This window comes from Mobula birostris, chromosome 1, assembly GCF_030028105.1.
Source record: "Mobula birostris isolate sMobBir1 chromosome 1, sMobBir1.hap1, whole genome shotgun sequence".
Classification (NCBI taxonomy): domain Eukaryota; kingdom Metazoa; phylum Chordata; class Chondrichthyes; order Myliobatiformes; family Myliobatidae; genus Mobula; species Mobula birostris.
Window position 1 is genome coordinate 130,469,797 of NC_092370.1, and position 18,433 is coordinate 130,488,229.

The 18,433-nt window shown below is 43.8% G+C and overlaps 1 protein-coding gene across 3 annotated transcripts in view; it reads left to right on the forward strand.

The window, feature by feature from the left end:
• The window catches only part of LOC140199784 (sorting nexin-31-like), a 143,484-nt gene that overhangs the window by 92,611 nt on the left and 32,440 nt on the right, over positions 1 to 18,433 (forward strand). For all 3 annotated transcript variants that reach the window (XR_011886495.1, XM_072262275.1, XM_072262281.1), the window contains exons 9-10: positions 1,681 to 1,773; positions 9,255 to 9,458. Coding sequence is in view for 2 of the 3 variants with exons in the window: in XM_072262275.1 (XP_072118376.1) it covers positions 1,681 to 1,773; positions 9,255 to 9,458 (297 nt within the window). In the remaining variant the exon portion in view is untranslated. The remainder of the gene's footprint in view (positions 1 to 1,680; positions 1,774 to 9,254; positions 9,459 to 18,433) is intronic.

The window sequence follows — 18,433 nt, forward strand, 5'->3', positions numbered from 1 at the left end:
GCTGTTGTCTCACCATGAACCAGGGAGCTGGACTTGCGGTATTCTAGGTTAACAACATCCAACAGGGTCTTGCGATCACAATAAAACTGCCCAAGGCAATCACTCGCACCACTCACTGTCTCAAAGCAATGAAGGTACGTAACTAGACCAGGTGACAACACAGCAGTGATGCACAGTCAGTCTAGCTCCCTCGCTATTGAGCAACTTGCCGATGGGATAATCCTGCCGTATTTGATGATCTTAGTGTCCAGCAGTGATTTGAAATAGTGAAAAGGATGTCAAGGACAAGCAAATACACTTTTGATTAGACCCGGAGTGGCTGCTGTCTTATGCAACAACAACCAATATTTATTTACTTACTTTAAAAATGTTTATTTATGTTTTTATTTGTACAATTTGTCTTTTACATTGGTTGTTTGCCAGTCTTTGTTTATGTATAGTTTTGTAATTTCTATTGATTATCTTTAGTTTCCTGTAAATGCCTGCAAGAAAATGAATCTCAAGTTAGTATGGTGACAAATACATACTTTGACAATAAAATTTTAATTTGATTTGACTTTGAGTTAACCTACTAAACTTTGAATGTGGGAAGAAACTGGGGTAACTAGAGGAAATCTATATTGTCATTGGGCGAACTTGCAAAGTCCATGTAAACGGCATTGGTGGTCAGGATCAAACACCAGCTGCTGGAGCAGGAGGCAGCAACTGGGCCGCTGTCTTGTTTTATGGATTTTCTAATCATTAGGACCACCAAAATGAACTGGGAGAGATCGTCACGTTCCCAATATAATGAGTTCAAAGTAAATTTATTATCCAAGTACACATATGTCACCACATACAACCCTGAGATTCATTGTTTTATGGGCTTACTTAGCAAATCCAAGGACTGTAATAGAATCAATGAAAGACTGTACCCAACAAGCCGGACAAACAACCAAAGTACAAAAGACGACAAACTGGAAATACAAAGAGGAAAACAAGAAATAATAATAATAATAATAACAAATAAATAAGCAATGAGTATCAAGAACATGAGATGAAGAGTCCTTGAAAGTGAGTCCACAGGTTGTGGAAACAGTTTAATGATGGGATTCAATGAGTTGTCCCTACTGGTTCAAGAGCCTGATGGTTGAGGGGTAGTAACTGTTCCTGAAAGTGTTGGTGTGAGTCTTGAGACTCCTGTACTTTCTTGCTGATGATGGCAGCAGTAAGAAGAGTGCACGTCCTGGGTGGTGGGGGTCCTTGATGATGGATGCTGCTTTCCTGTGACAACGCTCCGTGTAGATGCGCTCAATGTTGGTGGTGGGGGAGAGGATTTAACCATGATGGACTGGGCCATATCCATTATTTTTTGTAGGATTTGCTGTTCAGTGGCATTGGTGTTTTCATACCAGGCAGTGATACAACCAGTCAATGCACTCTCCACTACACATCTATGGAAGTTTGTCAAAGTTTTAGGTGTCATGCAGAAACTTCTTAAACTTCTAAGGAAGTAGAGAAGCTGCCATACATCCTTCGTAATTGCGTAATGTGCTGGGTGCAGGACAGGTCCACTGAAATGAAAACTCCGAGGAATTTAAAGTTATTTTAAAATCTCCTTCTGAATGACCACAAAAATAAAAAAAACAGGAACGTTATTGTTTCTTCTTCACCATTTCTTCCTTTCACCTCCAATTTTAGGCTACCTATGAGCTGGCGAGAGGCTGGGTTAAGCCTACTCCGGATCAAACCCGAAAACTAAAGGCTTTCCAGGAGGCTGCTCAGAAAAGAGAGGTAATTCTTACCATGTTGTGTTGGTCAGAGTTTGCTGGAAAAACAAATGGCCGTTCAGAATGCAAGTTATTATTAATGTGTGTGTTGGTCAGAAATCTGTGATCCTGGGGGATTCTGTTTGGTTTGTACAGCTCCTCACTTGTCAAGATTTAAGATTTAAGTTTATTTATCCCATGTTCATTGGAACATACAGTGAAATGCGTTATTTGCATCAACAACCAACGCAACTGGGGTGTGCTGGGGGCAGCCCGCAAGTGTCACCACTAATTCTGATGTCAACATAGCATGCCCACGGTGCTCGGCAGAACACAACATGCCAAGCAACAAAGCAACCACTGCAAAACAAGCCCCGTTCCTCCCACCCACACACACACACGCACGCACACACACACACACACACACACACCCACCCACATTGTCGTCCAACCCAGGACAGGCCATGTTCCTCGGCCTAGAGCCTCCAGCAGACTCAGACTCAGGCTCACAGATGTTGGGCTTTGAATTCCCCAGAGACTTGCAGACTCGGGGCCCTGGCCATCGGGCCTGGACTCCTGGACTTCCGATTGGCCCTCGGGCCTCAGCCCTTGGCATCGGTCTTTTGGCTCTCTCTTTCTTTTCATTTTGCCTTTCAAGTGACGCCAGGTTTGACTTCCTTAATTTATTCTCCTCTGGTTCTATCACTGGTCCATTCTACACTTAGTGGCCACTTTATTAGGTAGACTTCTGCTGATGCACCCTATCTACTTCAAGGTTTGACGTGTTCTGCACTCAGGGATGCTCTTCTGCACACCAGTTGTAACGTGTGATTATCTGAGTTACTGTTGTCAGCATGAGCCAGTCTGGCCATTCTTCTCTAATCTCTCTTATTAACAAGCCATTTTCACCCACCTACAGCTGCTCACTGAATGTTTTTTTTTGTTTTTTGCACCATTCTCTCTAAACTCTAGAGGCTTGTGTGTGAAAATCCCAGATCAGCAGTTTCTGAGATGTTCAAATCACCAACAATCATTCTACGGTCAAAGTCAGTTTGATGACATTTCTTCCCCATTCTGATGTTTGGTCTAAACAGCAACTGAACCTCTTGACCATGTCTGCATGCTTTTATGCATTGAGTTGCTGCCACATGATTGGCTGATTAGACATATGCGTTAACAAGCAGGTATACAACTGTCACAAATGAGAAAAATCTGCAGGTGCTGGAGATCCAAACAACCCACACAAGATGCTGGAGGAACTTAGCAGGCCAGGTAGCATCTACGGAAAAGAATACAGTCGAAGTTTTGGGCTGAAACGCTTCAGCAGGACCCAACCGGCCTGATGAAGCGTCTCGGCCTGAAACGTCGACTGTTTACTGTTTTCCAAAGATGCTGCCTGGTCTGCTGAGTTCCTCCAGCATTTCAGGTGTGTAACTGTACCTAATAAAGTTGCACTGAGTGTATTTATTGATTAAGGAGGCACTGTCTGTTCCAAGGCTCACCAAGGTCCCACGTTCTCTGTTTTTGCCCTGTTCCATTATCAGTCTGCAAGTTCAGAGAAATGAGAGTAAAATATATTGCCACTGGAAAGTGTAGGAAGAGTGACCTGGATTCAGGTATATCACCAGGTATAGCATCTCATATCAAAAATCAGATTGAATGCATTGTGTTATGCAAAGACTATTCAGCTATTAATGACCAGGAGGCCACGTTATTCGATGAAATGAAAAGACCTTGCAATACTTGTCTACTCAATTCCCTGTAACACCGCACTCCACCCCACCCCCGATTCTCTCATTCACCAACACTTTCAGCACAATTAACAAAGGCCAATTGCATTTTCAAGGGCTCATGTTGTTTCTATTCAAGGGCTCTTCAATGCAGAGATGCATCCTAGGTGCTCTGGAACACGTTATCGGTGATGTAATCTGGGGTGATCGGGTGCTTCTGGTCTTTCAACGTCAAACACTCTCACCCAGGCGACCCAGCCAGGGTTGATCTGGCCCTGGTTTGTGTCCCAGCGACGTTGGTCCACGGGTCACACCACTTGATCCGTAGCTGTCTGGAGGCTCACCCAGCAGCCTCTGTGACAATCCTGATGGCTCTTTTCTTTGCAGCCCCTGTGATGCCAAGGAGAGAGTAGGTTCAATAGGTACATTTAATGTCGGAAAAATGTATACAATATACATCCTGAAATTCTTTTTCTTCGTAAAGATCCACGAAAACAGAGGGGTCCCACAAAGAATGACTAATAGTTAAAGTGTTAGAACCCTGAAGTCCCCCCCTCAGCTCTCCCTCCCCCACACAAGCAGCAGCAAGGCGATGACCCCTCCCCTCCCCCACCAGCAAAGAAGCATCCGCCCCCTCCACGGAGCACTCAAGCTTGCAGCAAAGCATCAATAAAGTCACAGACTTGCTGTACCCCAAAAGCTACTTGTTCACCCGGTAATTTGACATACCACAGTTTCTCTCTCTCTCTCCCTAATATAGGAAAAAGAGGTGTCGCTGTTTCACAGCGAGAAGAGAGACATAACAAACAACTGCCTGACTTACGATGTTAAAAGTCCGTTGTGTCGTTTTTTTCCGAGCTCTGCACCCGGAGATTCGGCACCAGAAAGGCACAGCTCTCTGGGCACACAATCCCCGGCAGCTAACCCGCTGCTCCCGATGTTCCGTGTTCTCCCGCGACGTCTCAGTCAGGGGCACGGGCCTAGAATCAGCACGTCCCCAGAGCCATGAAATTCCAGAATCCGGAAGGAGCGCGTCTTCCCAGCGGCATTCTTGGGATATCAGAAAGAGGCCCTGAGAGCGGGTCCCATTCCCGGAGAGGACCAAAGTCAGAGTGTAACTCCAGGTCAAGGTCTTCAAAATAACCTTGAAAAGTAAAAAAAGAGATTTCAAAGATTAGAAATAGAGCTGTTTCCAAAGATGCAAGCAAAGGAGTGGCCATTTAGCGTCATCTTGACTTCGCTCTGCCTCTTTCATGTTCTCAGTATTATTTATTTATTTTTGGATATATATTTTTACATTCTGCACAAATTGTCTTGCACATTGGTTGTCTGCCAGTCTTTGTTTTCCTAAATTCTGCTGCATTCCTTTATTTTCCTGTAATGCCTGCAAGAAACTGAATCTCAAGTTCGTATTCAGATTCACGTATATCACTCTTGTAGCATCTCACATTATTTTCTTGCTATCAAAAATCAGACTGAATGCATTTTGTTGTGCAAAGTTGATACTGATCAAGTTGTTAGATAGAAAAGGTTTACAATACTTCTATGGACTTGATTATACTTGAAAAATGCTACCGGAATTTACAGGGTTGAATAAACAGAACTTACCTTTATTTTTTGCTAGTGTCCTTACCCAGATGAGTTATTGCGTAGATGTTAATGAATTTTTAACCAGTATGTCTGTAATTAATGGGGCCCTGCTGAAATCTAACAAGGGGTTCAGTATCTCTTAACTTTAAATAATGATGTATTCAAATGTGTCGTCCACAATTGTTGCTCAATGTAAGCAATTTTGCTTTTATAAAGAAATATTTTAAAATAAGAACCCAAATTCAAGAAGATTTTAAAAACTAAATTGGTGTTTCATTTCATTTGCAGAGTTAGCTTATTTCTGAGTAACTTGTTCCTTGGAGCTCTCTCAGTCTATAAAATTTTTATCTTCATTTTTAAGTTCCTTAGTAGACCTGGACATCACATACATTCCTTCTCCACCCATGCGCACTGATTTTAAAGATTAGCTTTATTGTCACGTGTACATCGAAACATGCAGTGAAGTGTATCGCTTGCGTTATCATTTGTGAAATGCTGAGCTCAGCCTGCAACTGTCCCCATGCTTCCGCCCAACATACCATGGCCACAACTTACTCAAACCTAGCATAACCTGCTTTTGGGTTTTGGGAGGGAAAGTGCACAGAAGAAACCCATATGGTCACAGGGAAAACATACAAGCTCCTTTCAGACAGTGGCAGGAATCAAAGCCCAGTCTTGCGAATGCTGCTGTTGTAATCGGGTTCTGCTAACCTGCCAGTCTGATTTTTGTTGTTCTACCTCTTAAGTTCCCCAGAAACCTAAACACAAAAATCTGTCCAGAGACATCATACGTTGTGGAGGAAGCGCTTCACAAATGGACACTTTACCATTTAGATGAGACATTCAAGTCAGGAGGATAGTTAGGTTCCCAATCACACTGTTTTGAAGAGGAATGGAGGAATCCCCTTTAATTTACGGACACTCACCATTTTAGAAACAGCTTCCTTCCCTTTTCCATCAGATTTCTGAACGGACATCGAACCTATGAAAATCGCCTCACTATTTTTTCTCTTTTTGCATTGCTCCTATTGCAGATTATTGTTTATTTTATGTATTGCATTGTACTGCTGCCGCAGATCAACAAACTTAATGACTTGTGACACAAGGGTTGGGAGTGTTGTGGATAGTCTGGAGGGTTGTCAGAAGTAATAGCGGGTCATCGATAGGATGCAGAACTGGGCTGAGACGTGGCAGGTCAAGTTCAAACTAGATGAGTAGGAAGTGGTTCATTTTGGTAGGTCAAATTTGAAGACAGAGTATAGTATTAATGGTAAGGCTCTTGTCTGTGTGGAGGATCAGAAAGATCCTGTGGTCCGTGTCCATAGGACACTCAAAGCTGCTGTGCAGGTTGACAGAGTTGTTAAGAAGGTGTATGATCTGTTGGCATTCATCAGTCATGGGACTGACCTCAAGAGCCGTGAGATAGTGTTACAGCTAAATAAGACCTTCATCAGACCCCACTTGCAGTACCGTGTTCAGTTCTGGTCACCTCACTACAGGAAGGATGTGGATACTATACAGAGAGTGCAGAGGAGTTTTACAAGGATGTTGCCTGAATTGGACATTGTGCCTTATGAGAATACAGACATCCCACCCTGCAAAAACTCATTTCAGGGAGGTAGCACCATCAATTTGCAGGAGACTCCCTGAACTTCTGGGAGAGGCGGGATGTCTGCAATAGAATAGCTCCTTAGCAGCTAGCCAGCTAGTTTAAATAACGTTAGCTATGCTAATGAACAAATGACACCCTGTTAAACTCACCTCAACATGTCTTTTACAGTCTTAACCCACCATGGGCAATAGAAAAGTCACTGTTGCAAACAGTGCAGCGAGCAACAATGTCATTATTTTGACCCCTATTAGGCAGGGGTACACTTTAGCGTAGTCTGGGGTGACGTACGTTTTATATATTCTTTTTATGGAACACTCTGCCATGGCGCACTCTCGCTCGCTCGCTCACTCTCTCTCTCTTGCGCTTGCTCTCTCTCACGCTCGCTCGTTCTCTCTTGTGGGTCGCTCTCGCGCGCTGTCTCGCTCTCTCTCACTCTCGCGCTCTCTCACGCTCGCTCCTCTCTCGTGGGTCGCTCTCGTGCGCTCTCTCGCTCTTTCTCACACTCGCTCCTTCTCTCTCGTGGTCGCTCTCGCACACTCGCAGGCTTGTTCTCTCTCGTGGTTGCTCTTGCGCGCTCTCTCGCTCTCTCTCATGCTCGCTCCTCTCTCGTGGTCGCTCTCGCGCACTCGCAGGCTCGTTCTCTCTCTCGTGGTCGCTCTCGCGCGCTCTCGCACTCTCGCTCTTTCCCACGCTCGCTCCTTCTCTCTCGTGGTCGCTCTCGCGCACTCGCAGGCTCATTCTCTCTCTCGTGGTCACTCTCTCGCTCACAAAAAAATTGATTTCCGGGACATTGTATATAATTTGCGGGCATCAGGGAGCCACTATTAATATGCAGGAGACTCGCGGAACTTCTGGGAGCGGTGGGATGTCTGAGAATCGGTTGAGTGAACTTGGCCGTTTCTCCTTGGAGCGACGGAGGATGAGAGGTGACCTGATAGAGGTGTATAAGATGATGAGAGGCACTGATTGTGTGGATGGTCAGAGGCTTTTTCCCAGGGCTGAATTGGCTAACACGAGGGGACATAGTTCTATGGTGCTAGGAAGTAGGTACAGGGGACGATGTCAGAGTTTTTCACACAGAGTGTTGGGTGTGTGGAATGCACTGCCATCAATGATAGTGGAGATGCATGCAATAGAGACTCTTGGATAGGTACATGGAGATTAGAAAAACAGAGGGCTATGCGGTAGGGAAATTCTAGGCAGTTTCTAGAGTAGGTTGCATGGTCGGCACAACATTGTGGGCTGAAGGGCCTGTAATGTGCTGTGGTTTTCTATGTTCTATATGTCCATGATAGTAAACCTGATTCTGGTAATGGATTATCCTACTTGCAATACTCCTCTTCTTCCTCACTTGGAAGCAATGAGATCACTGCCTGAACAGAACCATTTGGCTCATGTTGAATTGGATTCTGATTCCCACTTGGTGTCAAGAATGACTTCTTGATGTCATTTTCAGGAATTGAATTTCTGCTGTTTTCTCCTACGCTCTCAGGCATTTGTCTGACGTTTCTCTGAAATGGCACTAATTCCTTTGTATCTCAGTGACCAGCTGCCACAAAACAACACATTTCATGACATATGTCACTGATAGTAAACCCGATTCTGATTCAATTCTTAACTCTTGAGGTCTCAAAAACATCTGAACACTCCTGCAGTGCAGCTTGTGGGCATTGGCTGTTTGGAATGAATGATCTAAAGTCTTGAAAGGTGCTGTGTAAAAGTAAAGTCTCTCTCTAAAATGTGCCCTACCTCGGAGTGAGAGAGGAGTGGGAAACTGGCCTATCAATCCAGTGCATCCATGCCCAAAACCAATATTAGCTCCTTTAAAAAAAAATTCTCCTCACATTCCCTCTACTCCCTCCCCCCACCCCATTCCCAGCTTCTACCACGACATGCCCATGGCAACACTAACCTGGGACATGGGAGAAAACGGAAGCATACAATCGAGCCCATGTGGTGACAAGGAGAACTACCAAACTTCACGTAGACAGCACCCTGATTGATCAGACGTCTGCCCTGTGTGGCTCAGTGATAGAACTTGCTTGATAATGTCGCCAAGAGACACACTGGAATCCACACTGTGATAATATTGGCGATGTAACCATTCTGATGCATAGAGAAATCTTTGACTTAGTCTATTCCTGTGACTTTATCACCATTTGCACTAGGCTGAACTGAACTGAGCTGAACTGAATAGGTCTGGACTCTTTCAATGACCTTGTGGGCTATTGTTTTATATTCTATGCTTTTCTCTCTTTCTGCTGTTTGTGCAATTGATTTTTGCACTTTGATTGGGGGCGGGTTGATGTTTTCCTGTCAACAATCTTTAGAATCATTTGTATATGGTTATGCACAAAACATAGTCATTTTCCTGTAATGAAATATCCCTGAGAGATTTGAAGTTAAAAGAATGAAACTTCAACCTGTTTAATTAAGATAAGTTTTGAATAGCAGGACTTTGGTCCTGGGTTAACTACCATTATTTAGAAGTAAGAACTGATGCACTGTTGAGAACCCCAGAAAGAATTTCACTTTTAATCACTTTTCATCTATTTTAAAATTATTCTTCCTTAGTTCCTCGAACTTATGAGGGAAGTGAAGTTCTATGGGCATCTACAGTTTGAGGCTTGCACCTGTGATTATCCAGAGCCCAACTGCCCTGCTACTGTTCGTGTGGGCAATCATGAAATTAACTGCTGTGTTCGGTTACCAAAGAACCACATCGAAGAGCTCAGTTTCAAGATTAACAGAATACGATGTTGGCAGATCGGTATCCAGGCAAGTAATATCTTTTGAAATGTTGACCCCTAGTATTCTCGTATGCTTTACAAATGGCAATAACTGATAAAGTCTGTTTAAGCTGTGCTTTTGAAAATATTGTTTCCTTTCTGAAAAACAAATCCTGTGTCCCATCTGTAAAACTTCTGGAGAACATCTTTTATTTACCACATTGAAAACAGCTGCATCCTGTGAGGAACAGAGGCCTTCTTTTGGCTTTACTAGAAAATGTTAAAATAAGTGCCAACTTACTAATGCTTTTACTATCAGACCAGCTGGGATTTATTTAAATCTATTGACAAAAATACTCATGAGAAGGAGTGTGTTTGAACAGAGAATGTTGCTGCTATTTAATATTTCAGTAATATTTGAGTAATATTGTAAATATATTGTTTGATAAAGCATTTTTTGTTGATTACATAATTAATTACTGTTACATGTAAAAGTACGTGAATGGCGTATGTCACAACTTCAGATAGACAGCACCCTGCTTAATCAGACTTCAGCCCTGTGTGGCTCCACGTCATCTGCACGCCTTACTTGAAGTTTAAAAGAAAACAAAGACGTGCATTCACGGCACCACGTTTCCTTTCAATTAGTTTTAAGTTATAAAACATAACAATGGCGATGAGGAAGTTTTAAACAAACCTGAATCGCCTACTTGCCTGTTGAAGCACGAGACATTGGAGAGTGACATAGGACTAGGTAGCCTTGAGATTTACATTGTGAAAACTAACAGGAGAGAAGCAATATGGTTCACACACGAAGTGAACAGCAAATTAATTAAAATGGAATTGGACACTGGCTCGGCTGTTTCAGTCATTCCACAAAATGAGTTTAAGCAGCATTTCAAAGATACTGAACAGAAGCCTGTGGATATGCTTCTAAGAACTTATATTAGAGAAATGATAAATCCCGTGGGTATGACATTCGTAACAGTGAAATGCAACATGCAACAAGCCACATCGGGCTTGTATATGGTAAAAGCAGGACGGCCAGAATTATGGGGCCATGATTGTCAGAGACAACTACAACTTGATTGAAGATCCATCCGCCATTTTCATACCACATCCCCTGCAATAGGATCAACTGAAATCAAATTAAGAAAGGTACTGGATGATGCCACAGTAGTGTTCAAGGCTGGCATTGGAAAACTCAAACATATCAATGGTAAAATAGTGTTATGAAAATGCCACACCCAAGTTTTAAAAAGCCTGTCTGGTTCCTTATATCATCTGTGATAAAGTAGCCAGTGAGCTAGAATGAAGGAATTCTTTCCAAGGTTGAGTAGAGCCCATCGGCAATGCTTCTGGACTCAGTAGCGTAGAAAAATGGGTCTGTCAGGATCTGTAGTGATTGTAAGGTCACCATCATCTCAGTACTGAAAGTAGGTCAATACCCTGTATCCAGGCTAGAGGATATATTTGCAAACCTTTCGGGAGGAAAATATTTCAGCAAAGTGGACTCAGCTGAGGCCTAACAACAGATGGCGATGGAAGAAAGGTCCAAAGTGTTTCTCACCACAAACACTCACAAAGGGCTTTATCACTATAATAGGCTTGTTTTTGGAGTAGCATCGGCACCTGCACTCTGGCAGAAAGCTATGGGCTAGGTGCTGTAAGGCTGCCCAGGCACCCAGTTTTAACATCATTGTTACCAGTAAGGATGACAAAGAACATCTCCAAAAATCTCAAAACAGTGTTAAAAAGATTAGAAGATTATGGGCTCAGAACATGATGAAACAAATGTGAATTCTTTAAACCAATCATCACTTATTGTGGTCACACCATCGATGCACAAGATTTACACAAGTGTGATGAGAATATTCAAGCAGTGCTGGATGCCCCAAAGCCAAAGGACGTGTTACGGTAGCGGTCCTCTTTACCATAACAGGTTCTTGCCAAACCTGGCTGCTGCGCTCCACACCTTGAACTTACTACTACAGAACAGGAAGAAATGGCAATGGGCAGAGAGGTGTAAAGCAGTCTAAATGAAAAGATTGCACACAGATTAACAGACAGGCCTTGAGTCTGGTTTGGAGTGTAGAACGTTTCAACCAGTACTTGTATGGGAGGGAGTTTACTTTCACTACTGATCATCAACCACTAGTGTCCATTTTCAACCCACATAAGGCTGTCCAACTAACAGAAGCAGCACCTACGCTGAGGTGAGGGCACAATTAGGAGATTGAATTAAAGAGAACAAATAATCATGGAAACACTGATGGATTGCTCCATTTACCCTTTGAAAAGGAAAATACTGAAGAATTTACAAAAGAGGACACCTCTCTGAATGTATTCTCCCTAATACAAATTGAAAGTTACCCAATTATGGCAGAGATGATCCAAAGGGAAACCAGAAAAGACCCCGCACTGTCTCAGGTCTACATGGCCACCAAAAATGGTTAGAAGGTGCAGCAGAAATCCCAGTTCCACCATTTTTACCATCGCTGGGATGAACTTGCCCTTGACAGAGGTTGCCGTATGTGGGGTTGAGAGTTGTTGTACCATTAATGCTGAGAGCTAAGGTGTTGGAGGAGCTACGTGCTGGTCATCTAGGCATGGTCAAAATGAAAGAATTGGCTTGAAGCTTTGTCTGGTGGCCTGGGATAGATCAGCTCACCATGCACTGTCTGGGATGCCAACACGTCCAGAAGATGCCAAGAACAGTGCCTCTCCATCCCTGGGATGACCTGCAATGTCATGGCGGGGGATTCATGTTAATTTTCTAGACCATTCATGGGCACAAATTTCTTGGTAGTAGTGGATGCAGCTACAAAGAGGCCTGAAGTGTTCCCAACAGCCTCCCCTACAGCCTCGCACACCTTTTATGTGTTGAGAGGCCTCTTCTCAAGGACTGGTGTTCCAGAACACTTCGTCAGTTGCAATGGACCTCAGTTTGTGGGGGAGCAGTTTCGGTCATTCCTGAAAATGAATGGAATATAATGTATTACACAGGCACCGTACCACCCAGCTTGGTGGAAATGTTTGTCCAGAGTCTAAAGAACACACAACAAGCAGAACACACTGCACTAACACTGAATCAGAAGCTCGCCAATCTCCTCCTTGCATATGGCAATGCAGCCCACTCCACAACCAACAACTCACCAGCTGTGCTGTTCTTGGGTCGTTCCATGTGTTCAGGCTTAGATCTCCTCAAGCCCAATCTCAGAAGGAGTATGCAGGACAAACAACTAAGATGGATTGAAATCTCCTCAAACAAGGGGGTTCGATGTTTCATTCCTGGACAAACAGTTCTTGCGCGGGACTACAATGTGGACAAAAGTAAGTACCTGGAAAGATTTAGGACGGAACTCGATCACTCTCCTGCACAATGGTGATTGTGCCTGTTATCATCTGGAGGTGACAAATCGGTCAGTTGAGGAGAGCAGAATCATTTTAAACAGAGATGTAAGGTGTCCAGAGCTGTCAGAGCCACTTCCTGGAGTCCCAGAGTCAACTCCTGCAACCACCCTGGAGGAGGCCCCCGAATCTGAGATTTTTCCACAGCCACAAGTCTGACTTGCTCAGCAGGATGACCCCTCTTTGTCAGGAAAGCTGTCCCACAGGAGTAAGGAATCCTCCGCAGCAAATCTTTAGGCCTGAATGGGACAATTTAAACTTGAATATGCTGTTGCTATCTATATAGTAATTATATCATATAGTCTTACAATCAGAGATGTTGATCAATTCAACTGAGAATTTTTATTTGTGAATCACATGCTCCTTTTTTCACTGTCGAGCCCAAAAAGCAGGGATAATTGTAAAGTATGAAAAAGTAAAAAATCAAAAACTGGTATGACAGTAGTTCAAAAATATTCTTCCTCTTTAATCAAGCTGTGCCCAGGTTAGTTGGGGAGTAGGGGTGGACAGCAATCTTGAGGTCTTGCCAGGGATGTTCAATCAGATTAGGGTCAGGTCTCTGAGTCACTCAAGGACATGGTAGTTTTCTTTTTAAAACCTCTCTGTGGTTGCTCTGGCGGTGCGCTTTGGGTTGTTATTCTGCTGAAAGACGAACTTCCTCCCCAGTTTAGGCTTTCTGGCAGAGGCTAGCAGGTTTTTATCCAGGATCTCTCTGTGTTTAGCAGCATTCATCTTCCCATCAATCCTGACCAGATTTCCCATCCCTGCTGCTGAAAAGCATCCCATTACATGATGCTACCTCCACCATACTTTACAGTAGGGTTGGTGTTAGTAAATCGATGTGCAATGTTAGATTTAACCACATGTACCACTTAGTGTTGAGGCCAAAATGTTCCACTTTAGTCTCATCTGACCACAAGACCTTCTTCCACATCTTTACAGTATCTTCTAATTGACACTTTACAATGGCTTTATGGGCAAGGGTATGCTTTTTTTAGCGGTACATGTGGGATTTGGCAAGAGGTGTTCCTGCGGACTAAATATTCAATAGACAAAGGAAAGTTTTGTTTTCAAAATTCAAGTTTATTTGTCACTTGACTTTCGAAATACATTGTTTACATTAACAACCAATATATTTGAGGGTGTGCTGAGAGCGGCCCGTAAATGTTGCCACACATTCCGGCACCAACATCACACATCCACAATGTTTTGCAGAACAACAAGGGAAGCACTCTGGTTCGGTAAGTCCAGGGAAGACGATCTCCGGCCCCGCCAAACGTGTGAGTTTGAGGCGCGAGTCCAGCCCAAACCCCAAACCCGTTTGTGTGGATGCTGCCTGATTCATTACCGTTACAAATGAGTGCCGCAAAGTAACAGACAGTACACTGCATACAATTAAAAGATTTAGCTTATAATTCTTAATTTGACTAAAGGGTTAGTAAAGAAAGACCAAAAAAAGGAAAGGGCCCATTTTAATGAAACAGTCTAATGTGCACAAGTTGGAGCTCACGGTTTCCCCTTCGCCGATCCTCCTTCGATCTCAACCCGGGCTTTATCGAATCACAGCCCCACTCCGGGTCGAATCCTACAACCTCTTCTCTCTGGTGTCTTCCCCCTTCATCTCCTTAACAAAAGCCCCAAGCTCAGCCTTAGTGTCCCTCACCAGAGAAACCTCCCCTTAATCCAGCCACCCTAATTGGATGGCACACAATTCTGTCTCTTATCTTCAACAGTAACCCAAACAAGAGGCTTGCAGAGAACAGCACAATTGAAATACAGAACAGCACAACAGTAAAAAATATGAACCAGGACATTACACAAGCACCAAATAACAGCAGCAAAAACAAGCTCCCTTCATCCCTCCCAGCCGTACATGTTTAGCCCTAGCACAGTCCCCTATCCTCCTGCAGACACTGGGCTTCCACCTCCCCTGCGGACTCTCGCACACTTACAGCATCGGGTCTGACCGATGTTCTCAAATCCGGAATTGCCAACAGCAGGAACTCGTACTCCTGTCTCACCAACATTTTCCAATCTTATTTGGTGTGCTGGAATTTCTGTGTTATCGTTTTGTACACACGTTTCATAAATAGACTCATAAATCCCTGGGAAAGAGGGAATAAAAGGCTGATTCAAGTCTGGAACCTAGTGACTTGCTCTGATCCACACTTTATTTTCATAATCCTCGCTGACACTTAACACTAGCGCACCTCAGGGGTGTGTGCTTAGCCCACTATTCTACTCTCTACACTCATGACTGTGTGGCAGGGCACAGCTCAAATGCTATCTATAAATTTGATGACAATACACTCATTGTTGGCAGAATCTCAGATGGTGGCGAGAGGGAGTGAGATATACCAGCTAGTGGAGTGGTGTCGCAGCAACAACCTTGTACTCAGTGTCAGTAAGACCAGAGAACTGATTGTGGACTTCAGGAAGAGTGAGATGAGGAAACACACACCGGTCCTCATAGAGGGGATCAGAAGTGGAGAGAGTGAGCAGTTTCAAGTTCCTAAGTATCAATATCTCTGAGGACCTGACCTGGACCCAACATATCGATACAGCTTAAAAGAAGGCAAGACAACAGCTCTATTTCATTAGGAGTTTGAGAAGATTTGGTATGTCATTGTGTGTCATTGTACACCAGTCATTGAAAGTGGGCATGCAGGTACAGCAGGCGGTGAAAAAGGCGAATGATATGCTGGCATTCATAGCAAGAAGATTCGGGTACAGGAGCAGGGAGGTTCTACTGCAGTCGTACAAGGCCTTGGTGAGACCACACCTAGAGTATTGTGTGCAGTTTTGGTCCCCTAATCTGAGGAAAGACATTCTTGCCATAGAGGGAGTACAAAGAAAGTTCACCAGATTGATTCCTGGGATGGCAGGACTTTCATATGATGAAAGACTGGATCGACTATGCTTATACTCGCTGGAATTTAGAAGATTGAGGGGGATCTGATTGAAACGTATAAAATCCTAAAGGGATTGGACAGGCTAGATGCAGGAAGATTGTTTCCGATGTTGGGGTAGTCCAGAACGAGGGGTCAGAGTTTGAGGATAAAGGGGAAGCCTTTTAGGATCGAGATGAGGAAGAACTTCTTCACACAGAGAGTTGTGAATCTGTGGAATTCTCTGCCACAGGAAACAGTTGAGACCAGTTCATTGGCTATATTTAAGAGGGAGTTAGATATGGCCCTTGTGGCTAAAGGGATCAGGAGGTATGGAGAGAAGGCAGGTACAGGGTTCTGAGTTGGATGATCAGCCATGATCATACTGAATGGCAGTGCAGGCTCGAAGGGCTGAATGGCCTACTCCTGCACCTATTTTCTATGTTTCTATGTTTCTATGTCACCAAAAACACTCAGAAATTTCTGCGGATGTACCATGGAGAGCATTTTAACAAGCATCACCATCTGGTATGGGACGAGGCGACTGCACAGGATTGAAGTAAGCTGCAGAGAGTTGTAGAACTAGCCAGCTCCATCATAGGCGCTAGCCTCCATAGTATCCAGGACATGCCCTCTTGTCATTGTTACCATCAGGAAGGAGGTACAGAAGCCTGAAGGCACACACTCAGCGATTCAGGAACAGCTTCTTCCCTCTGCCATCCGATTTCTAAATGGACATTGAACCCGTGAACACTACCTCACTACATTTTTTTAATTTCCTTTTTTTTGTCCTACTTTCCTGTAACTACGTCACAGTTTTCTCTTTTTCTCTCTATTATCATGTATTGTGTTGCGCTGTTGCTGCTAAGTTAACAAATTTCATGACATATGCCAATCATATTAAACCCAACTCTGGTTCTGATGATCAAAGCAGACCAACCCTGGCTTGGCACAGATGAACACGTGGGATCTGAAAACGAGCTGCCAACCACAGCAAATGCGTGCAAGTGTGCTGAATGACAAAGCCCAGCATGCTGTAGATAGAAGACCAGAAGACAAAGAGCAGAATTAGGCCATACAGCCCATCGAGTCTACTCTGCCATTCCAGTATGGCTGATTTATTATCCCATTTAACCCCATCCTCTTGCCTTTTCCTTGTAACCTTTGACACCCTTACTAATCAAGAACCTATCAACCACTGTGTTAAATATACCCAGTGACTTGGTTTCCATAGCCATCTATGGCAATGGGCTCCACAGATTCATCACCCTCTGGCTAAAGAATTTCCTCCTCATTTCTGTTCTAAAGGGACTTCCTTCTAATCTGAGGTTGTGGCTTTTGGTCCTAAACTCTCTCATTCTTGGAAACATCTTCTCGTCCACTCTATCTAGACCTTTCAATATTCGATAGGATTCAATGAGATTCCCCCCTCATTCTTCTAAGCTGCAACAAGTACAGTCTCAGAGCCATCAAGTACTCCTCGTACATTAACCTTTTCATTCCCGGGCTCATTCTTGTGAATCTCATCTGGGCCCTCCCCTTTTTTAGATAAGAGGCCCAAAACTGCTCACAATACTCAAAGTGCAGACTGACCAACAACTTATAAAGCCTCAGCATTACATCCCTGCTTTTATGTTCTAGTCCTCTCGAAATGAATGCTGACATTGCATTTGCCTTTCCTACCACCAACTCAACCTGCAAGTTAACCTTTAGGGAATCATACATGAGGGCTCCCAAGTCCTTTTCACCTCTTTTTTTTCTGAATTTGCTCCCAGCAAATCCAGCAGCCCCAAGACTAACGAATCCGATCGAGGCTGCCACTTTCAACCATGCATTGATGTTGGGCAGGTAAGCCTCTGGTGTAAAGAGGAGGCTCCACAAACTTTATCGTTCCAAGCCTGTCAGTGCATGCTAAGCTGCTGAAAGGTGTTGACGCGGGTGCTTGGTGGCTTGGGAGTGTGGACTCAAGCCTGCAGATGCTGTACTGTAGAGCAGAAATGTAAACTGCTGCAAGAACCCAGTGAATTGAGTATCTGTGGGGTAAAGGCTTTGGGTTGAGATCCCTCATCAAGATTGAGAGAGCATAAGAGTGCGAGTAAAGCACAAGTTGTTCCACGGTGGGTGCAACCAGTTGAGGGTGGGGGGGAGGTGATGGGCAAAGGAGGCCAGGTACAGCAGGGGGAGAAAGAAGAGATTATGAGATTAACGTTACTTGTCACGTGCGCATAGAATCAGTGTTGTTTTGAGTTGATGGCCAGCATAGTCCAAGGATTGTGCAGGGGAAGCCTGCAAGTTGTGACCATCAGAGTCTGAAAAGTCCGCATTGATCAGAGATCAAGACTGGTACTACCCTTATCTGTAGGTTGTCTCTTGAAACATGAAGGAAGCACATGGAAGGTAAATATGTTTATGATATTCTTGCATTTGCTTTGCCTTGGGATCTGATACATTGCACTTTCTAGTTCAATTACTTCTGAGGTCATCCTGAGCTTAGGCAATCAAACTTTGCAGAGAATTTAAGCCGGGGGCAACACCAGGGCAGTTCAAGGTAAATTTATTATTGAAGTACGCATATGTCACCATATACGACCCTGATATTAATTTACTTGCAGGCATTCGAAGTAGATAGAAAGAAACACAGTGGAATCAATGAAAACTGCACACAAACAGAAACAATCAATGTGTATAAGGCAGCAAACTGTGTAATTACAAAAAAAATAGAATA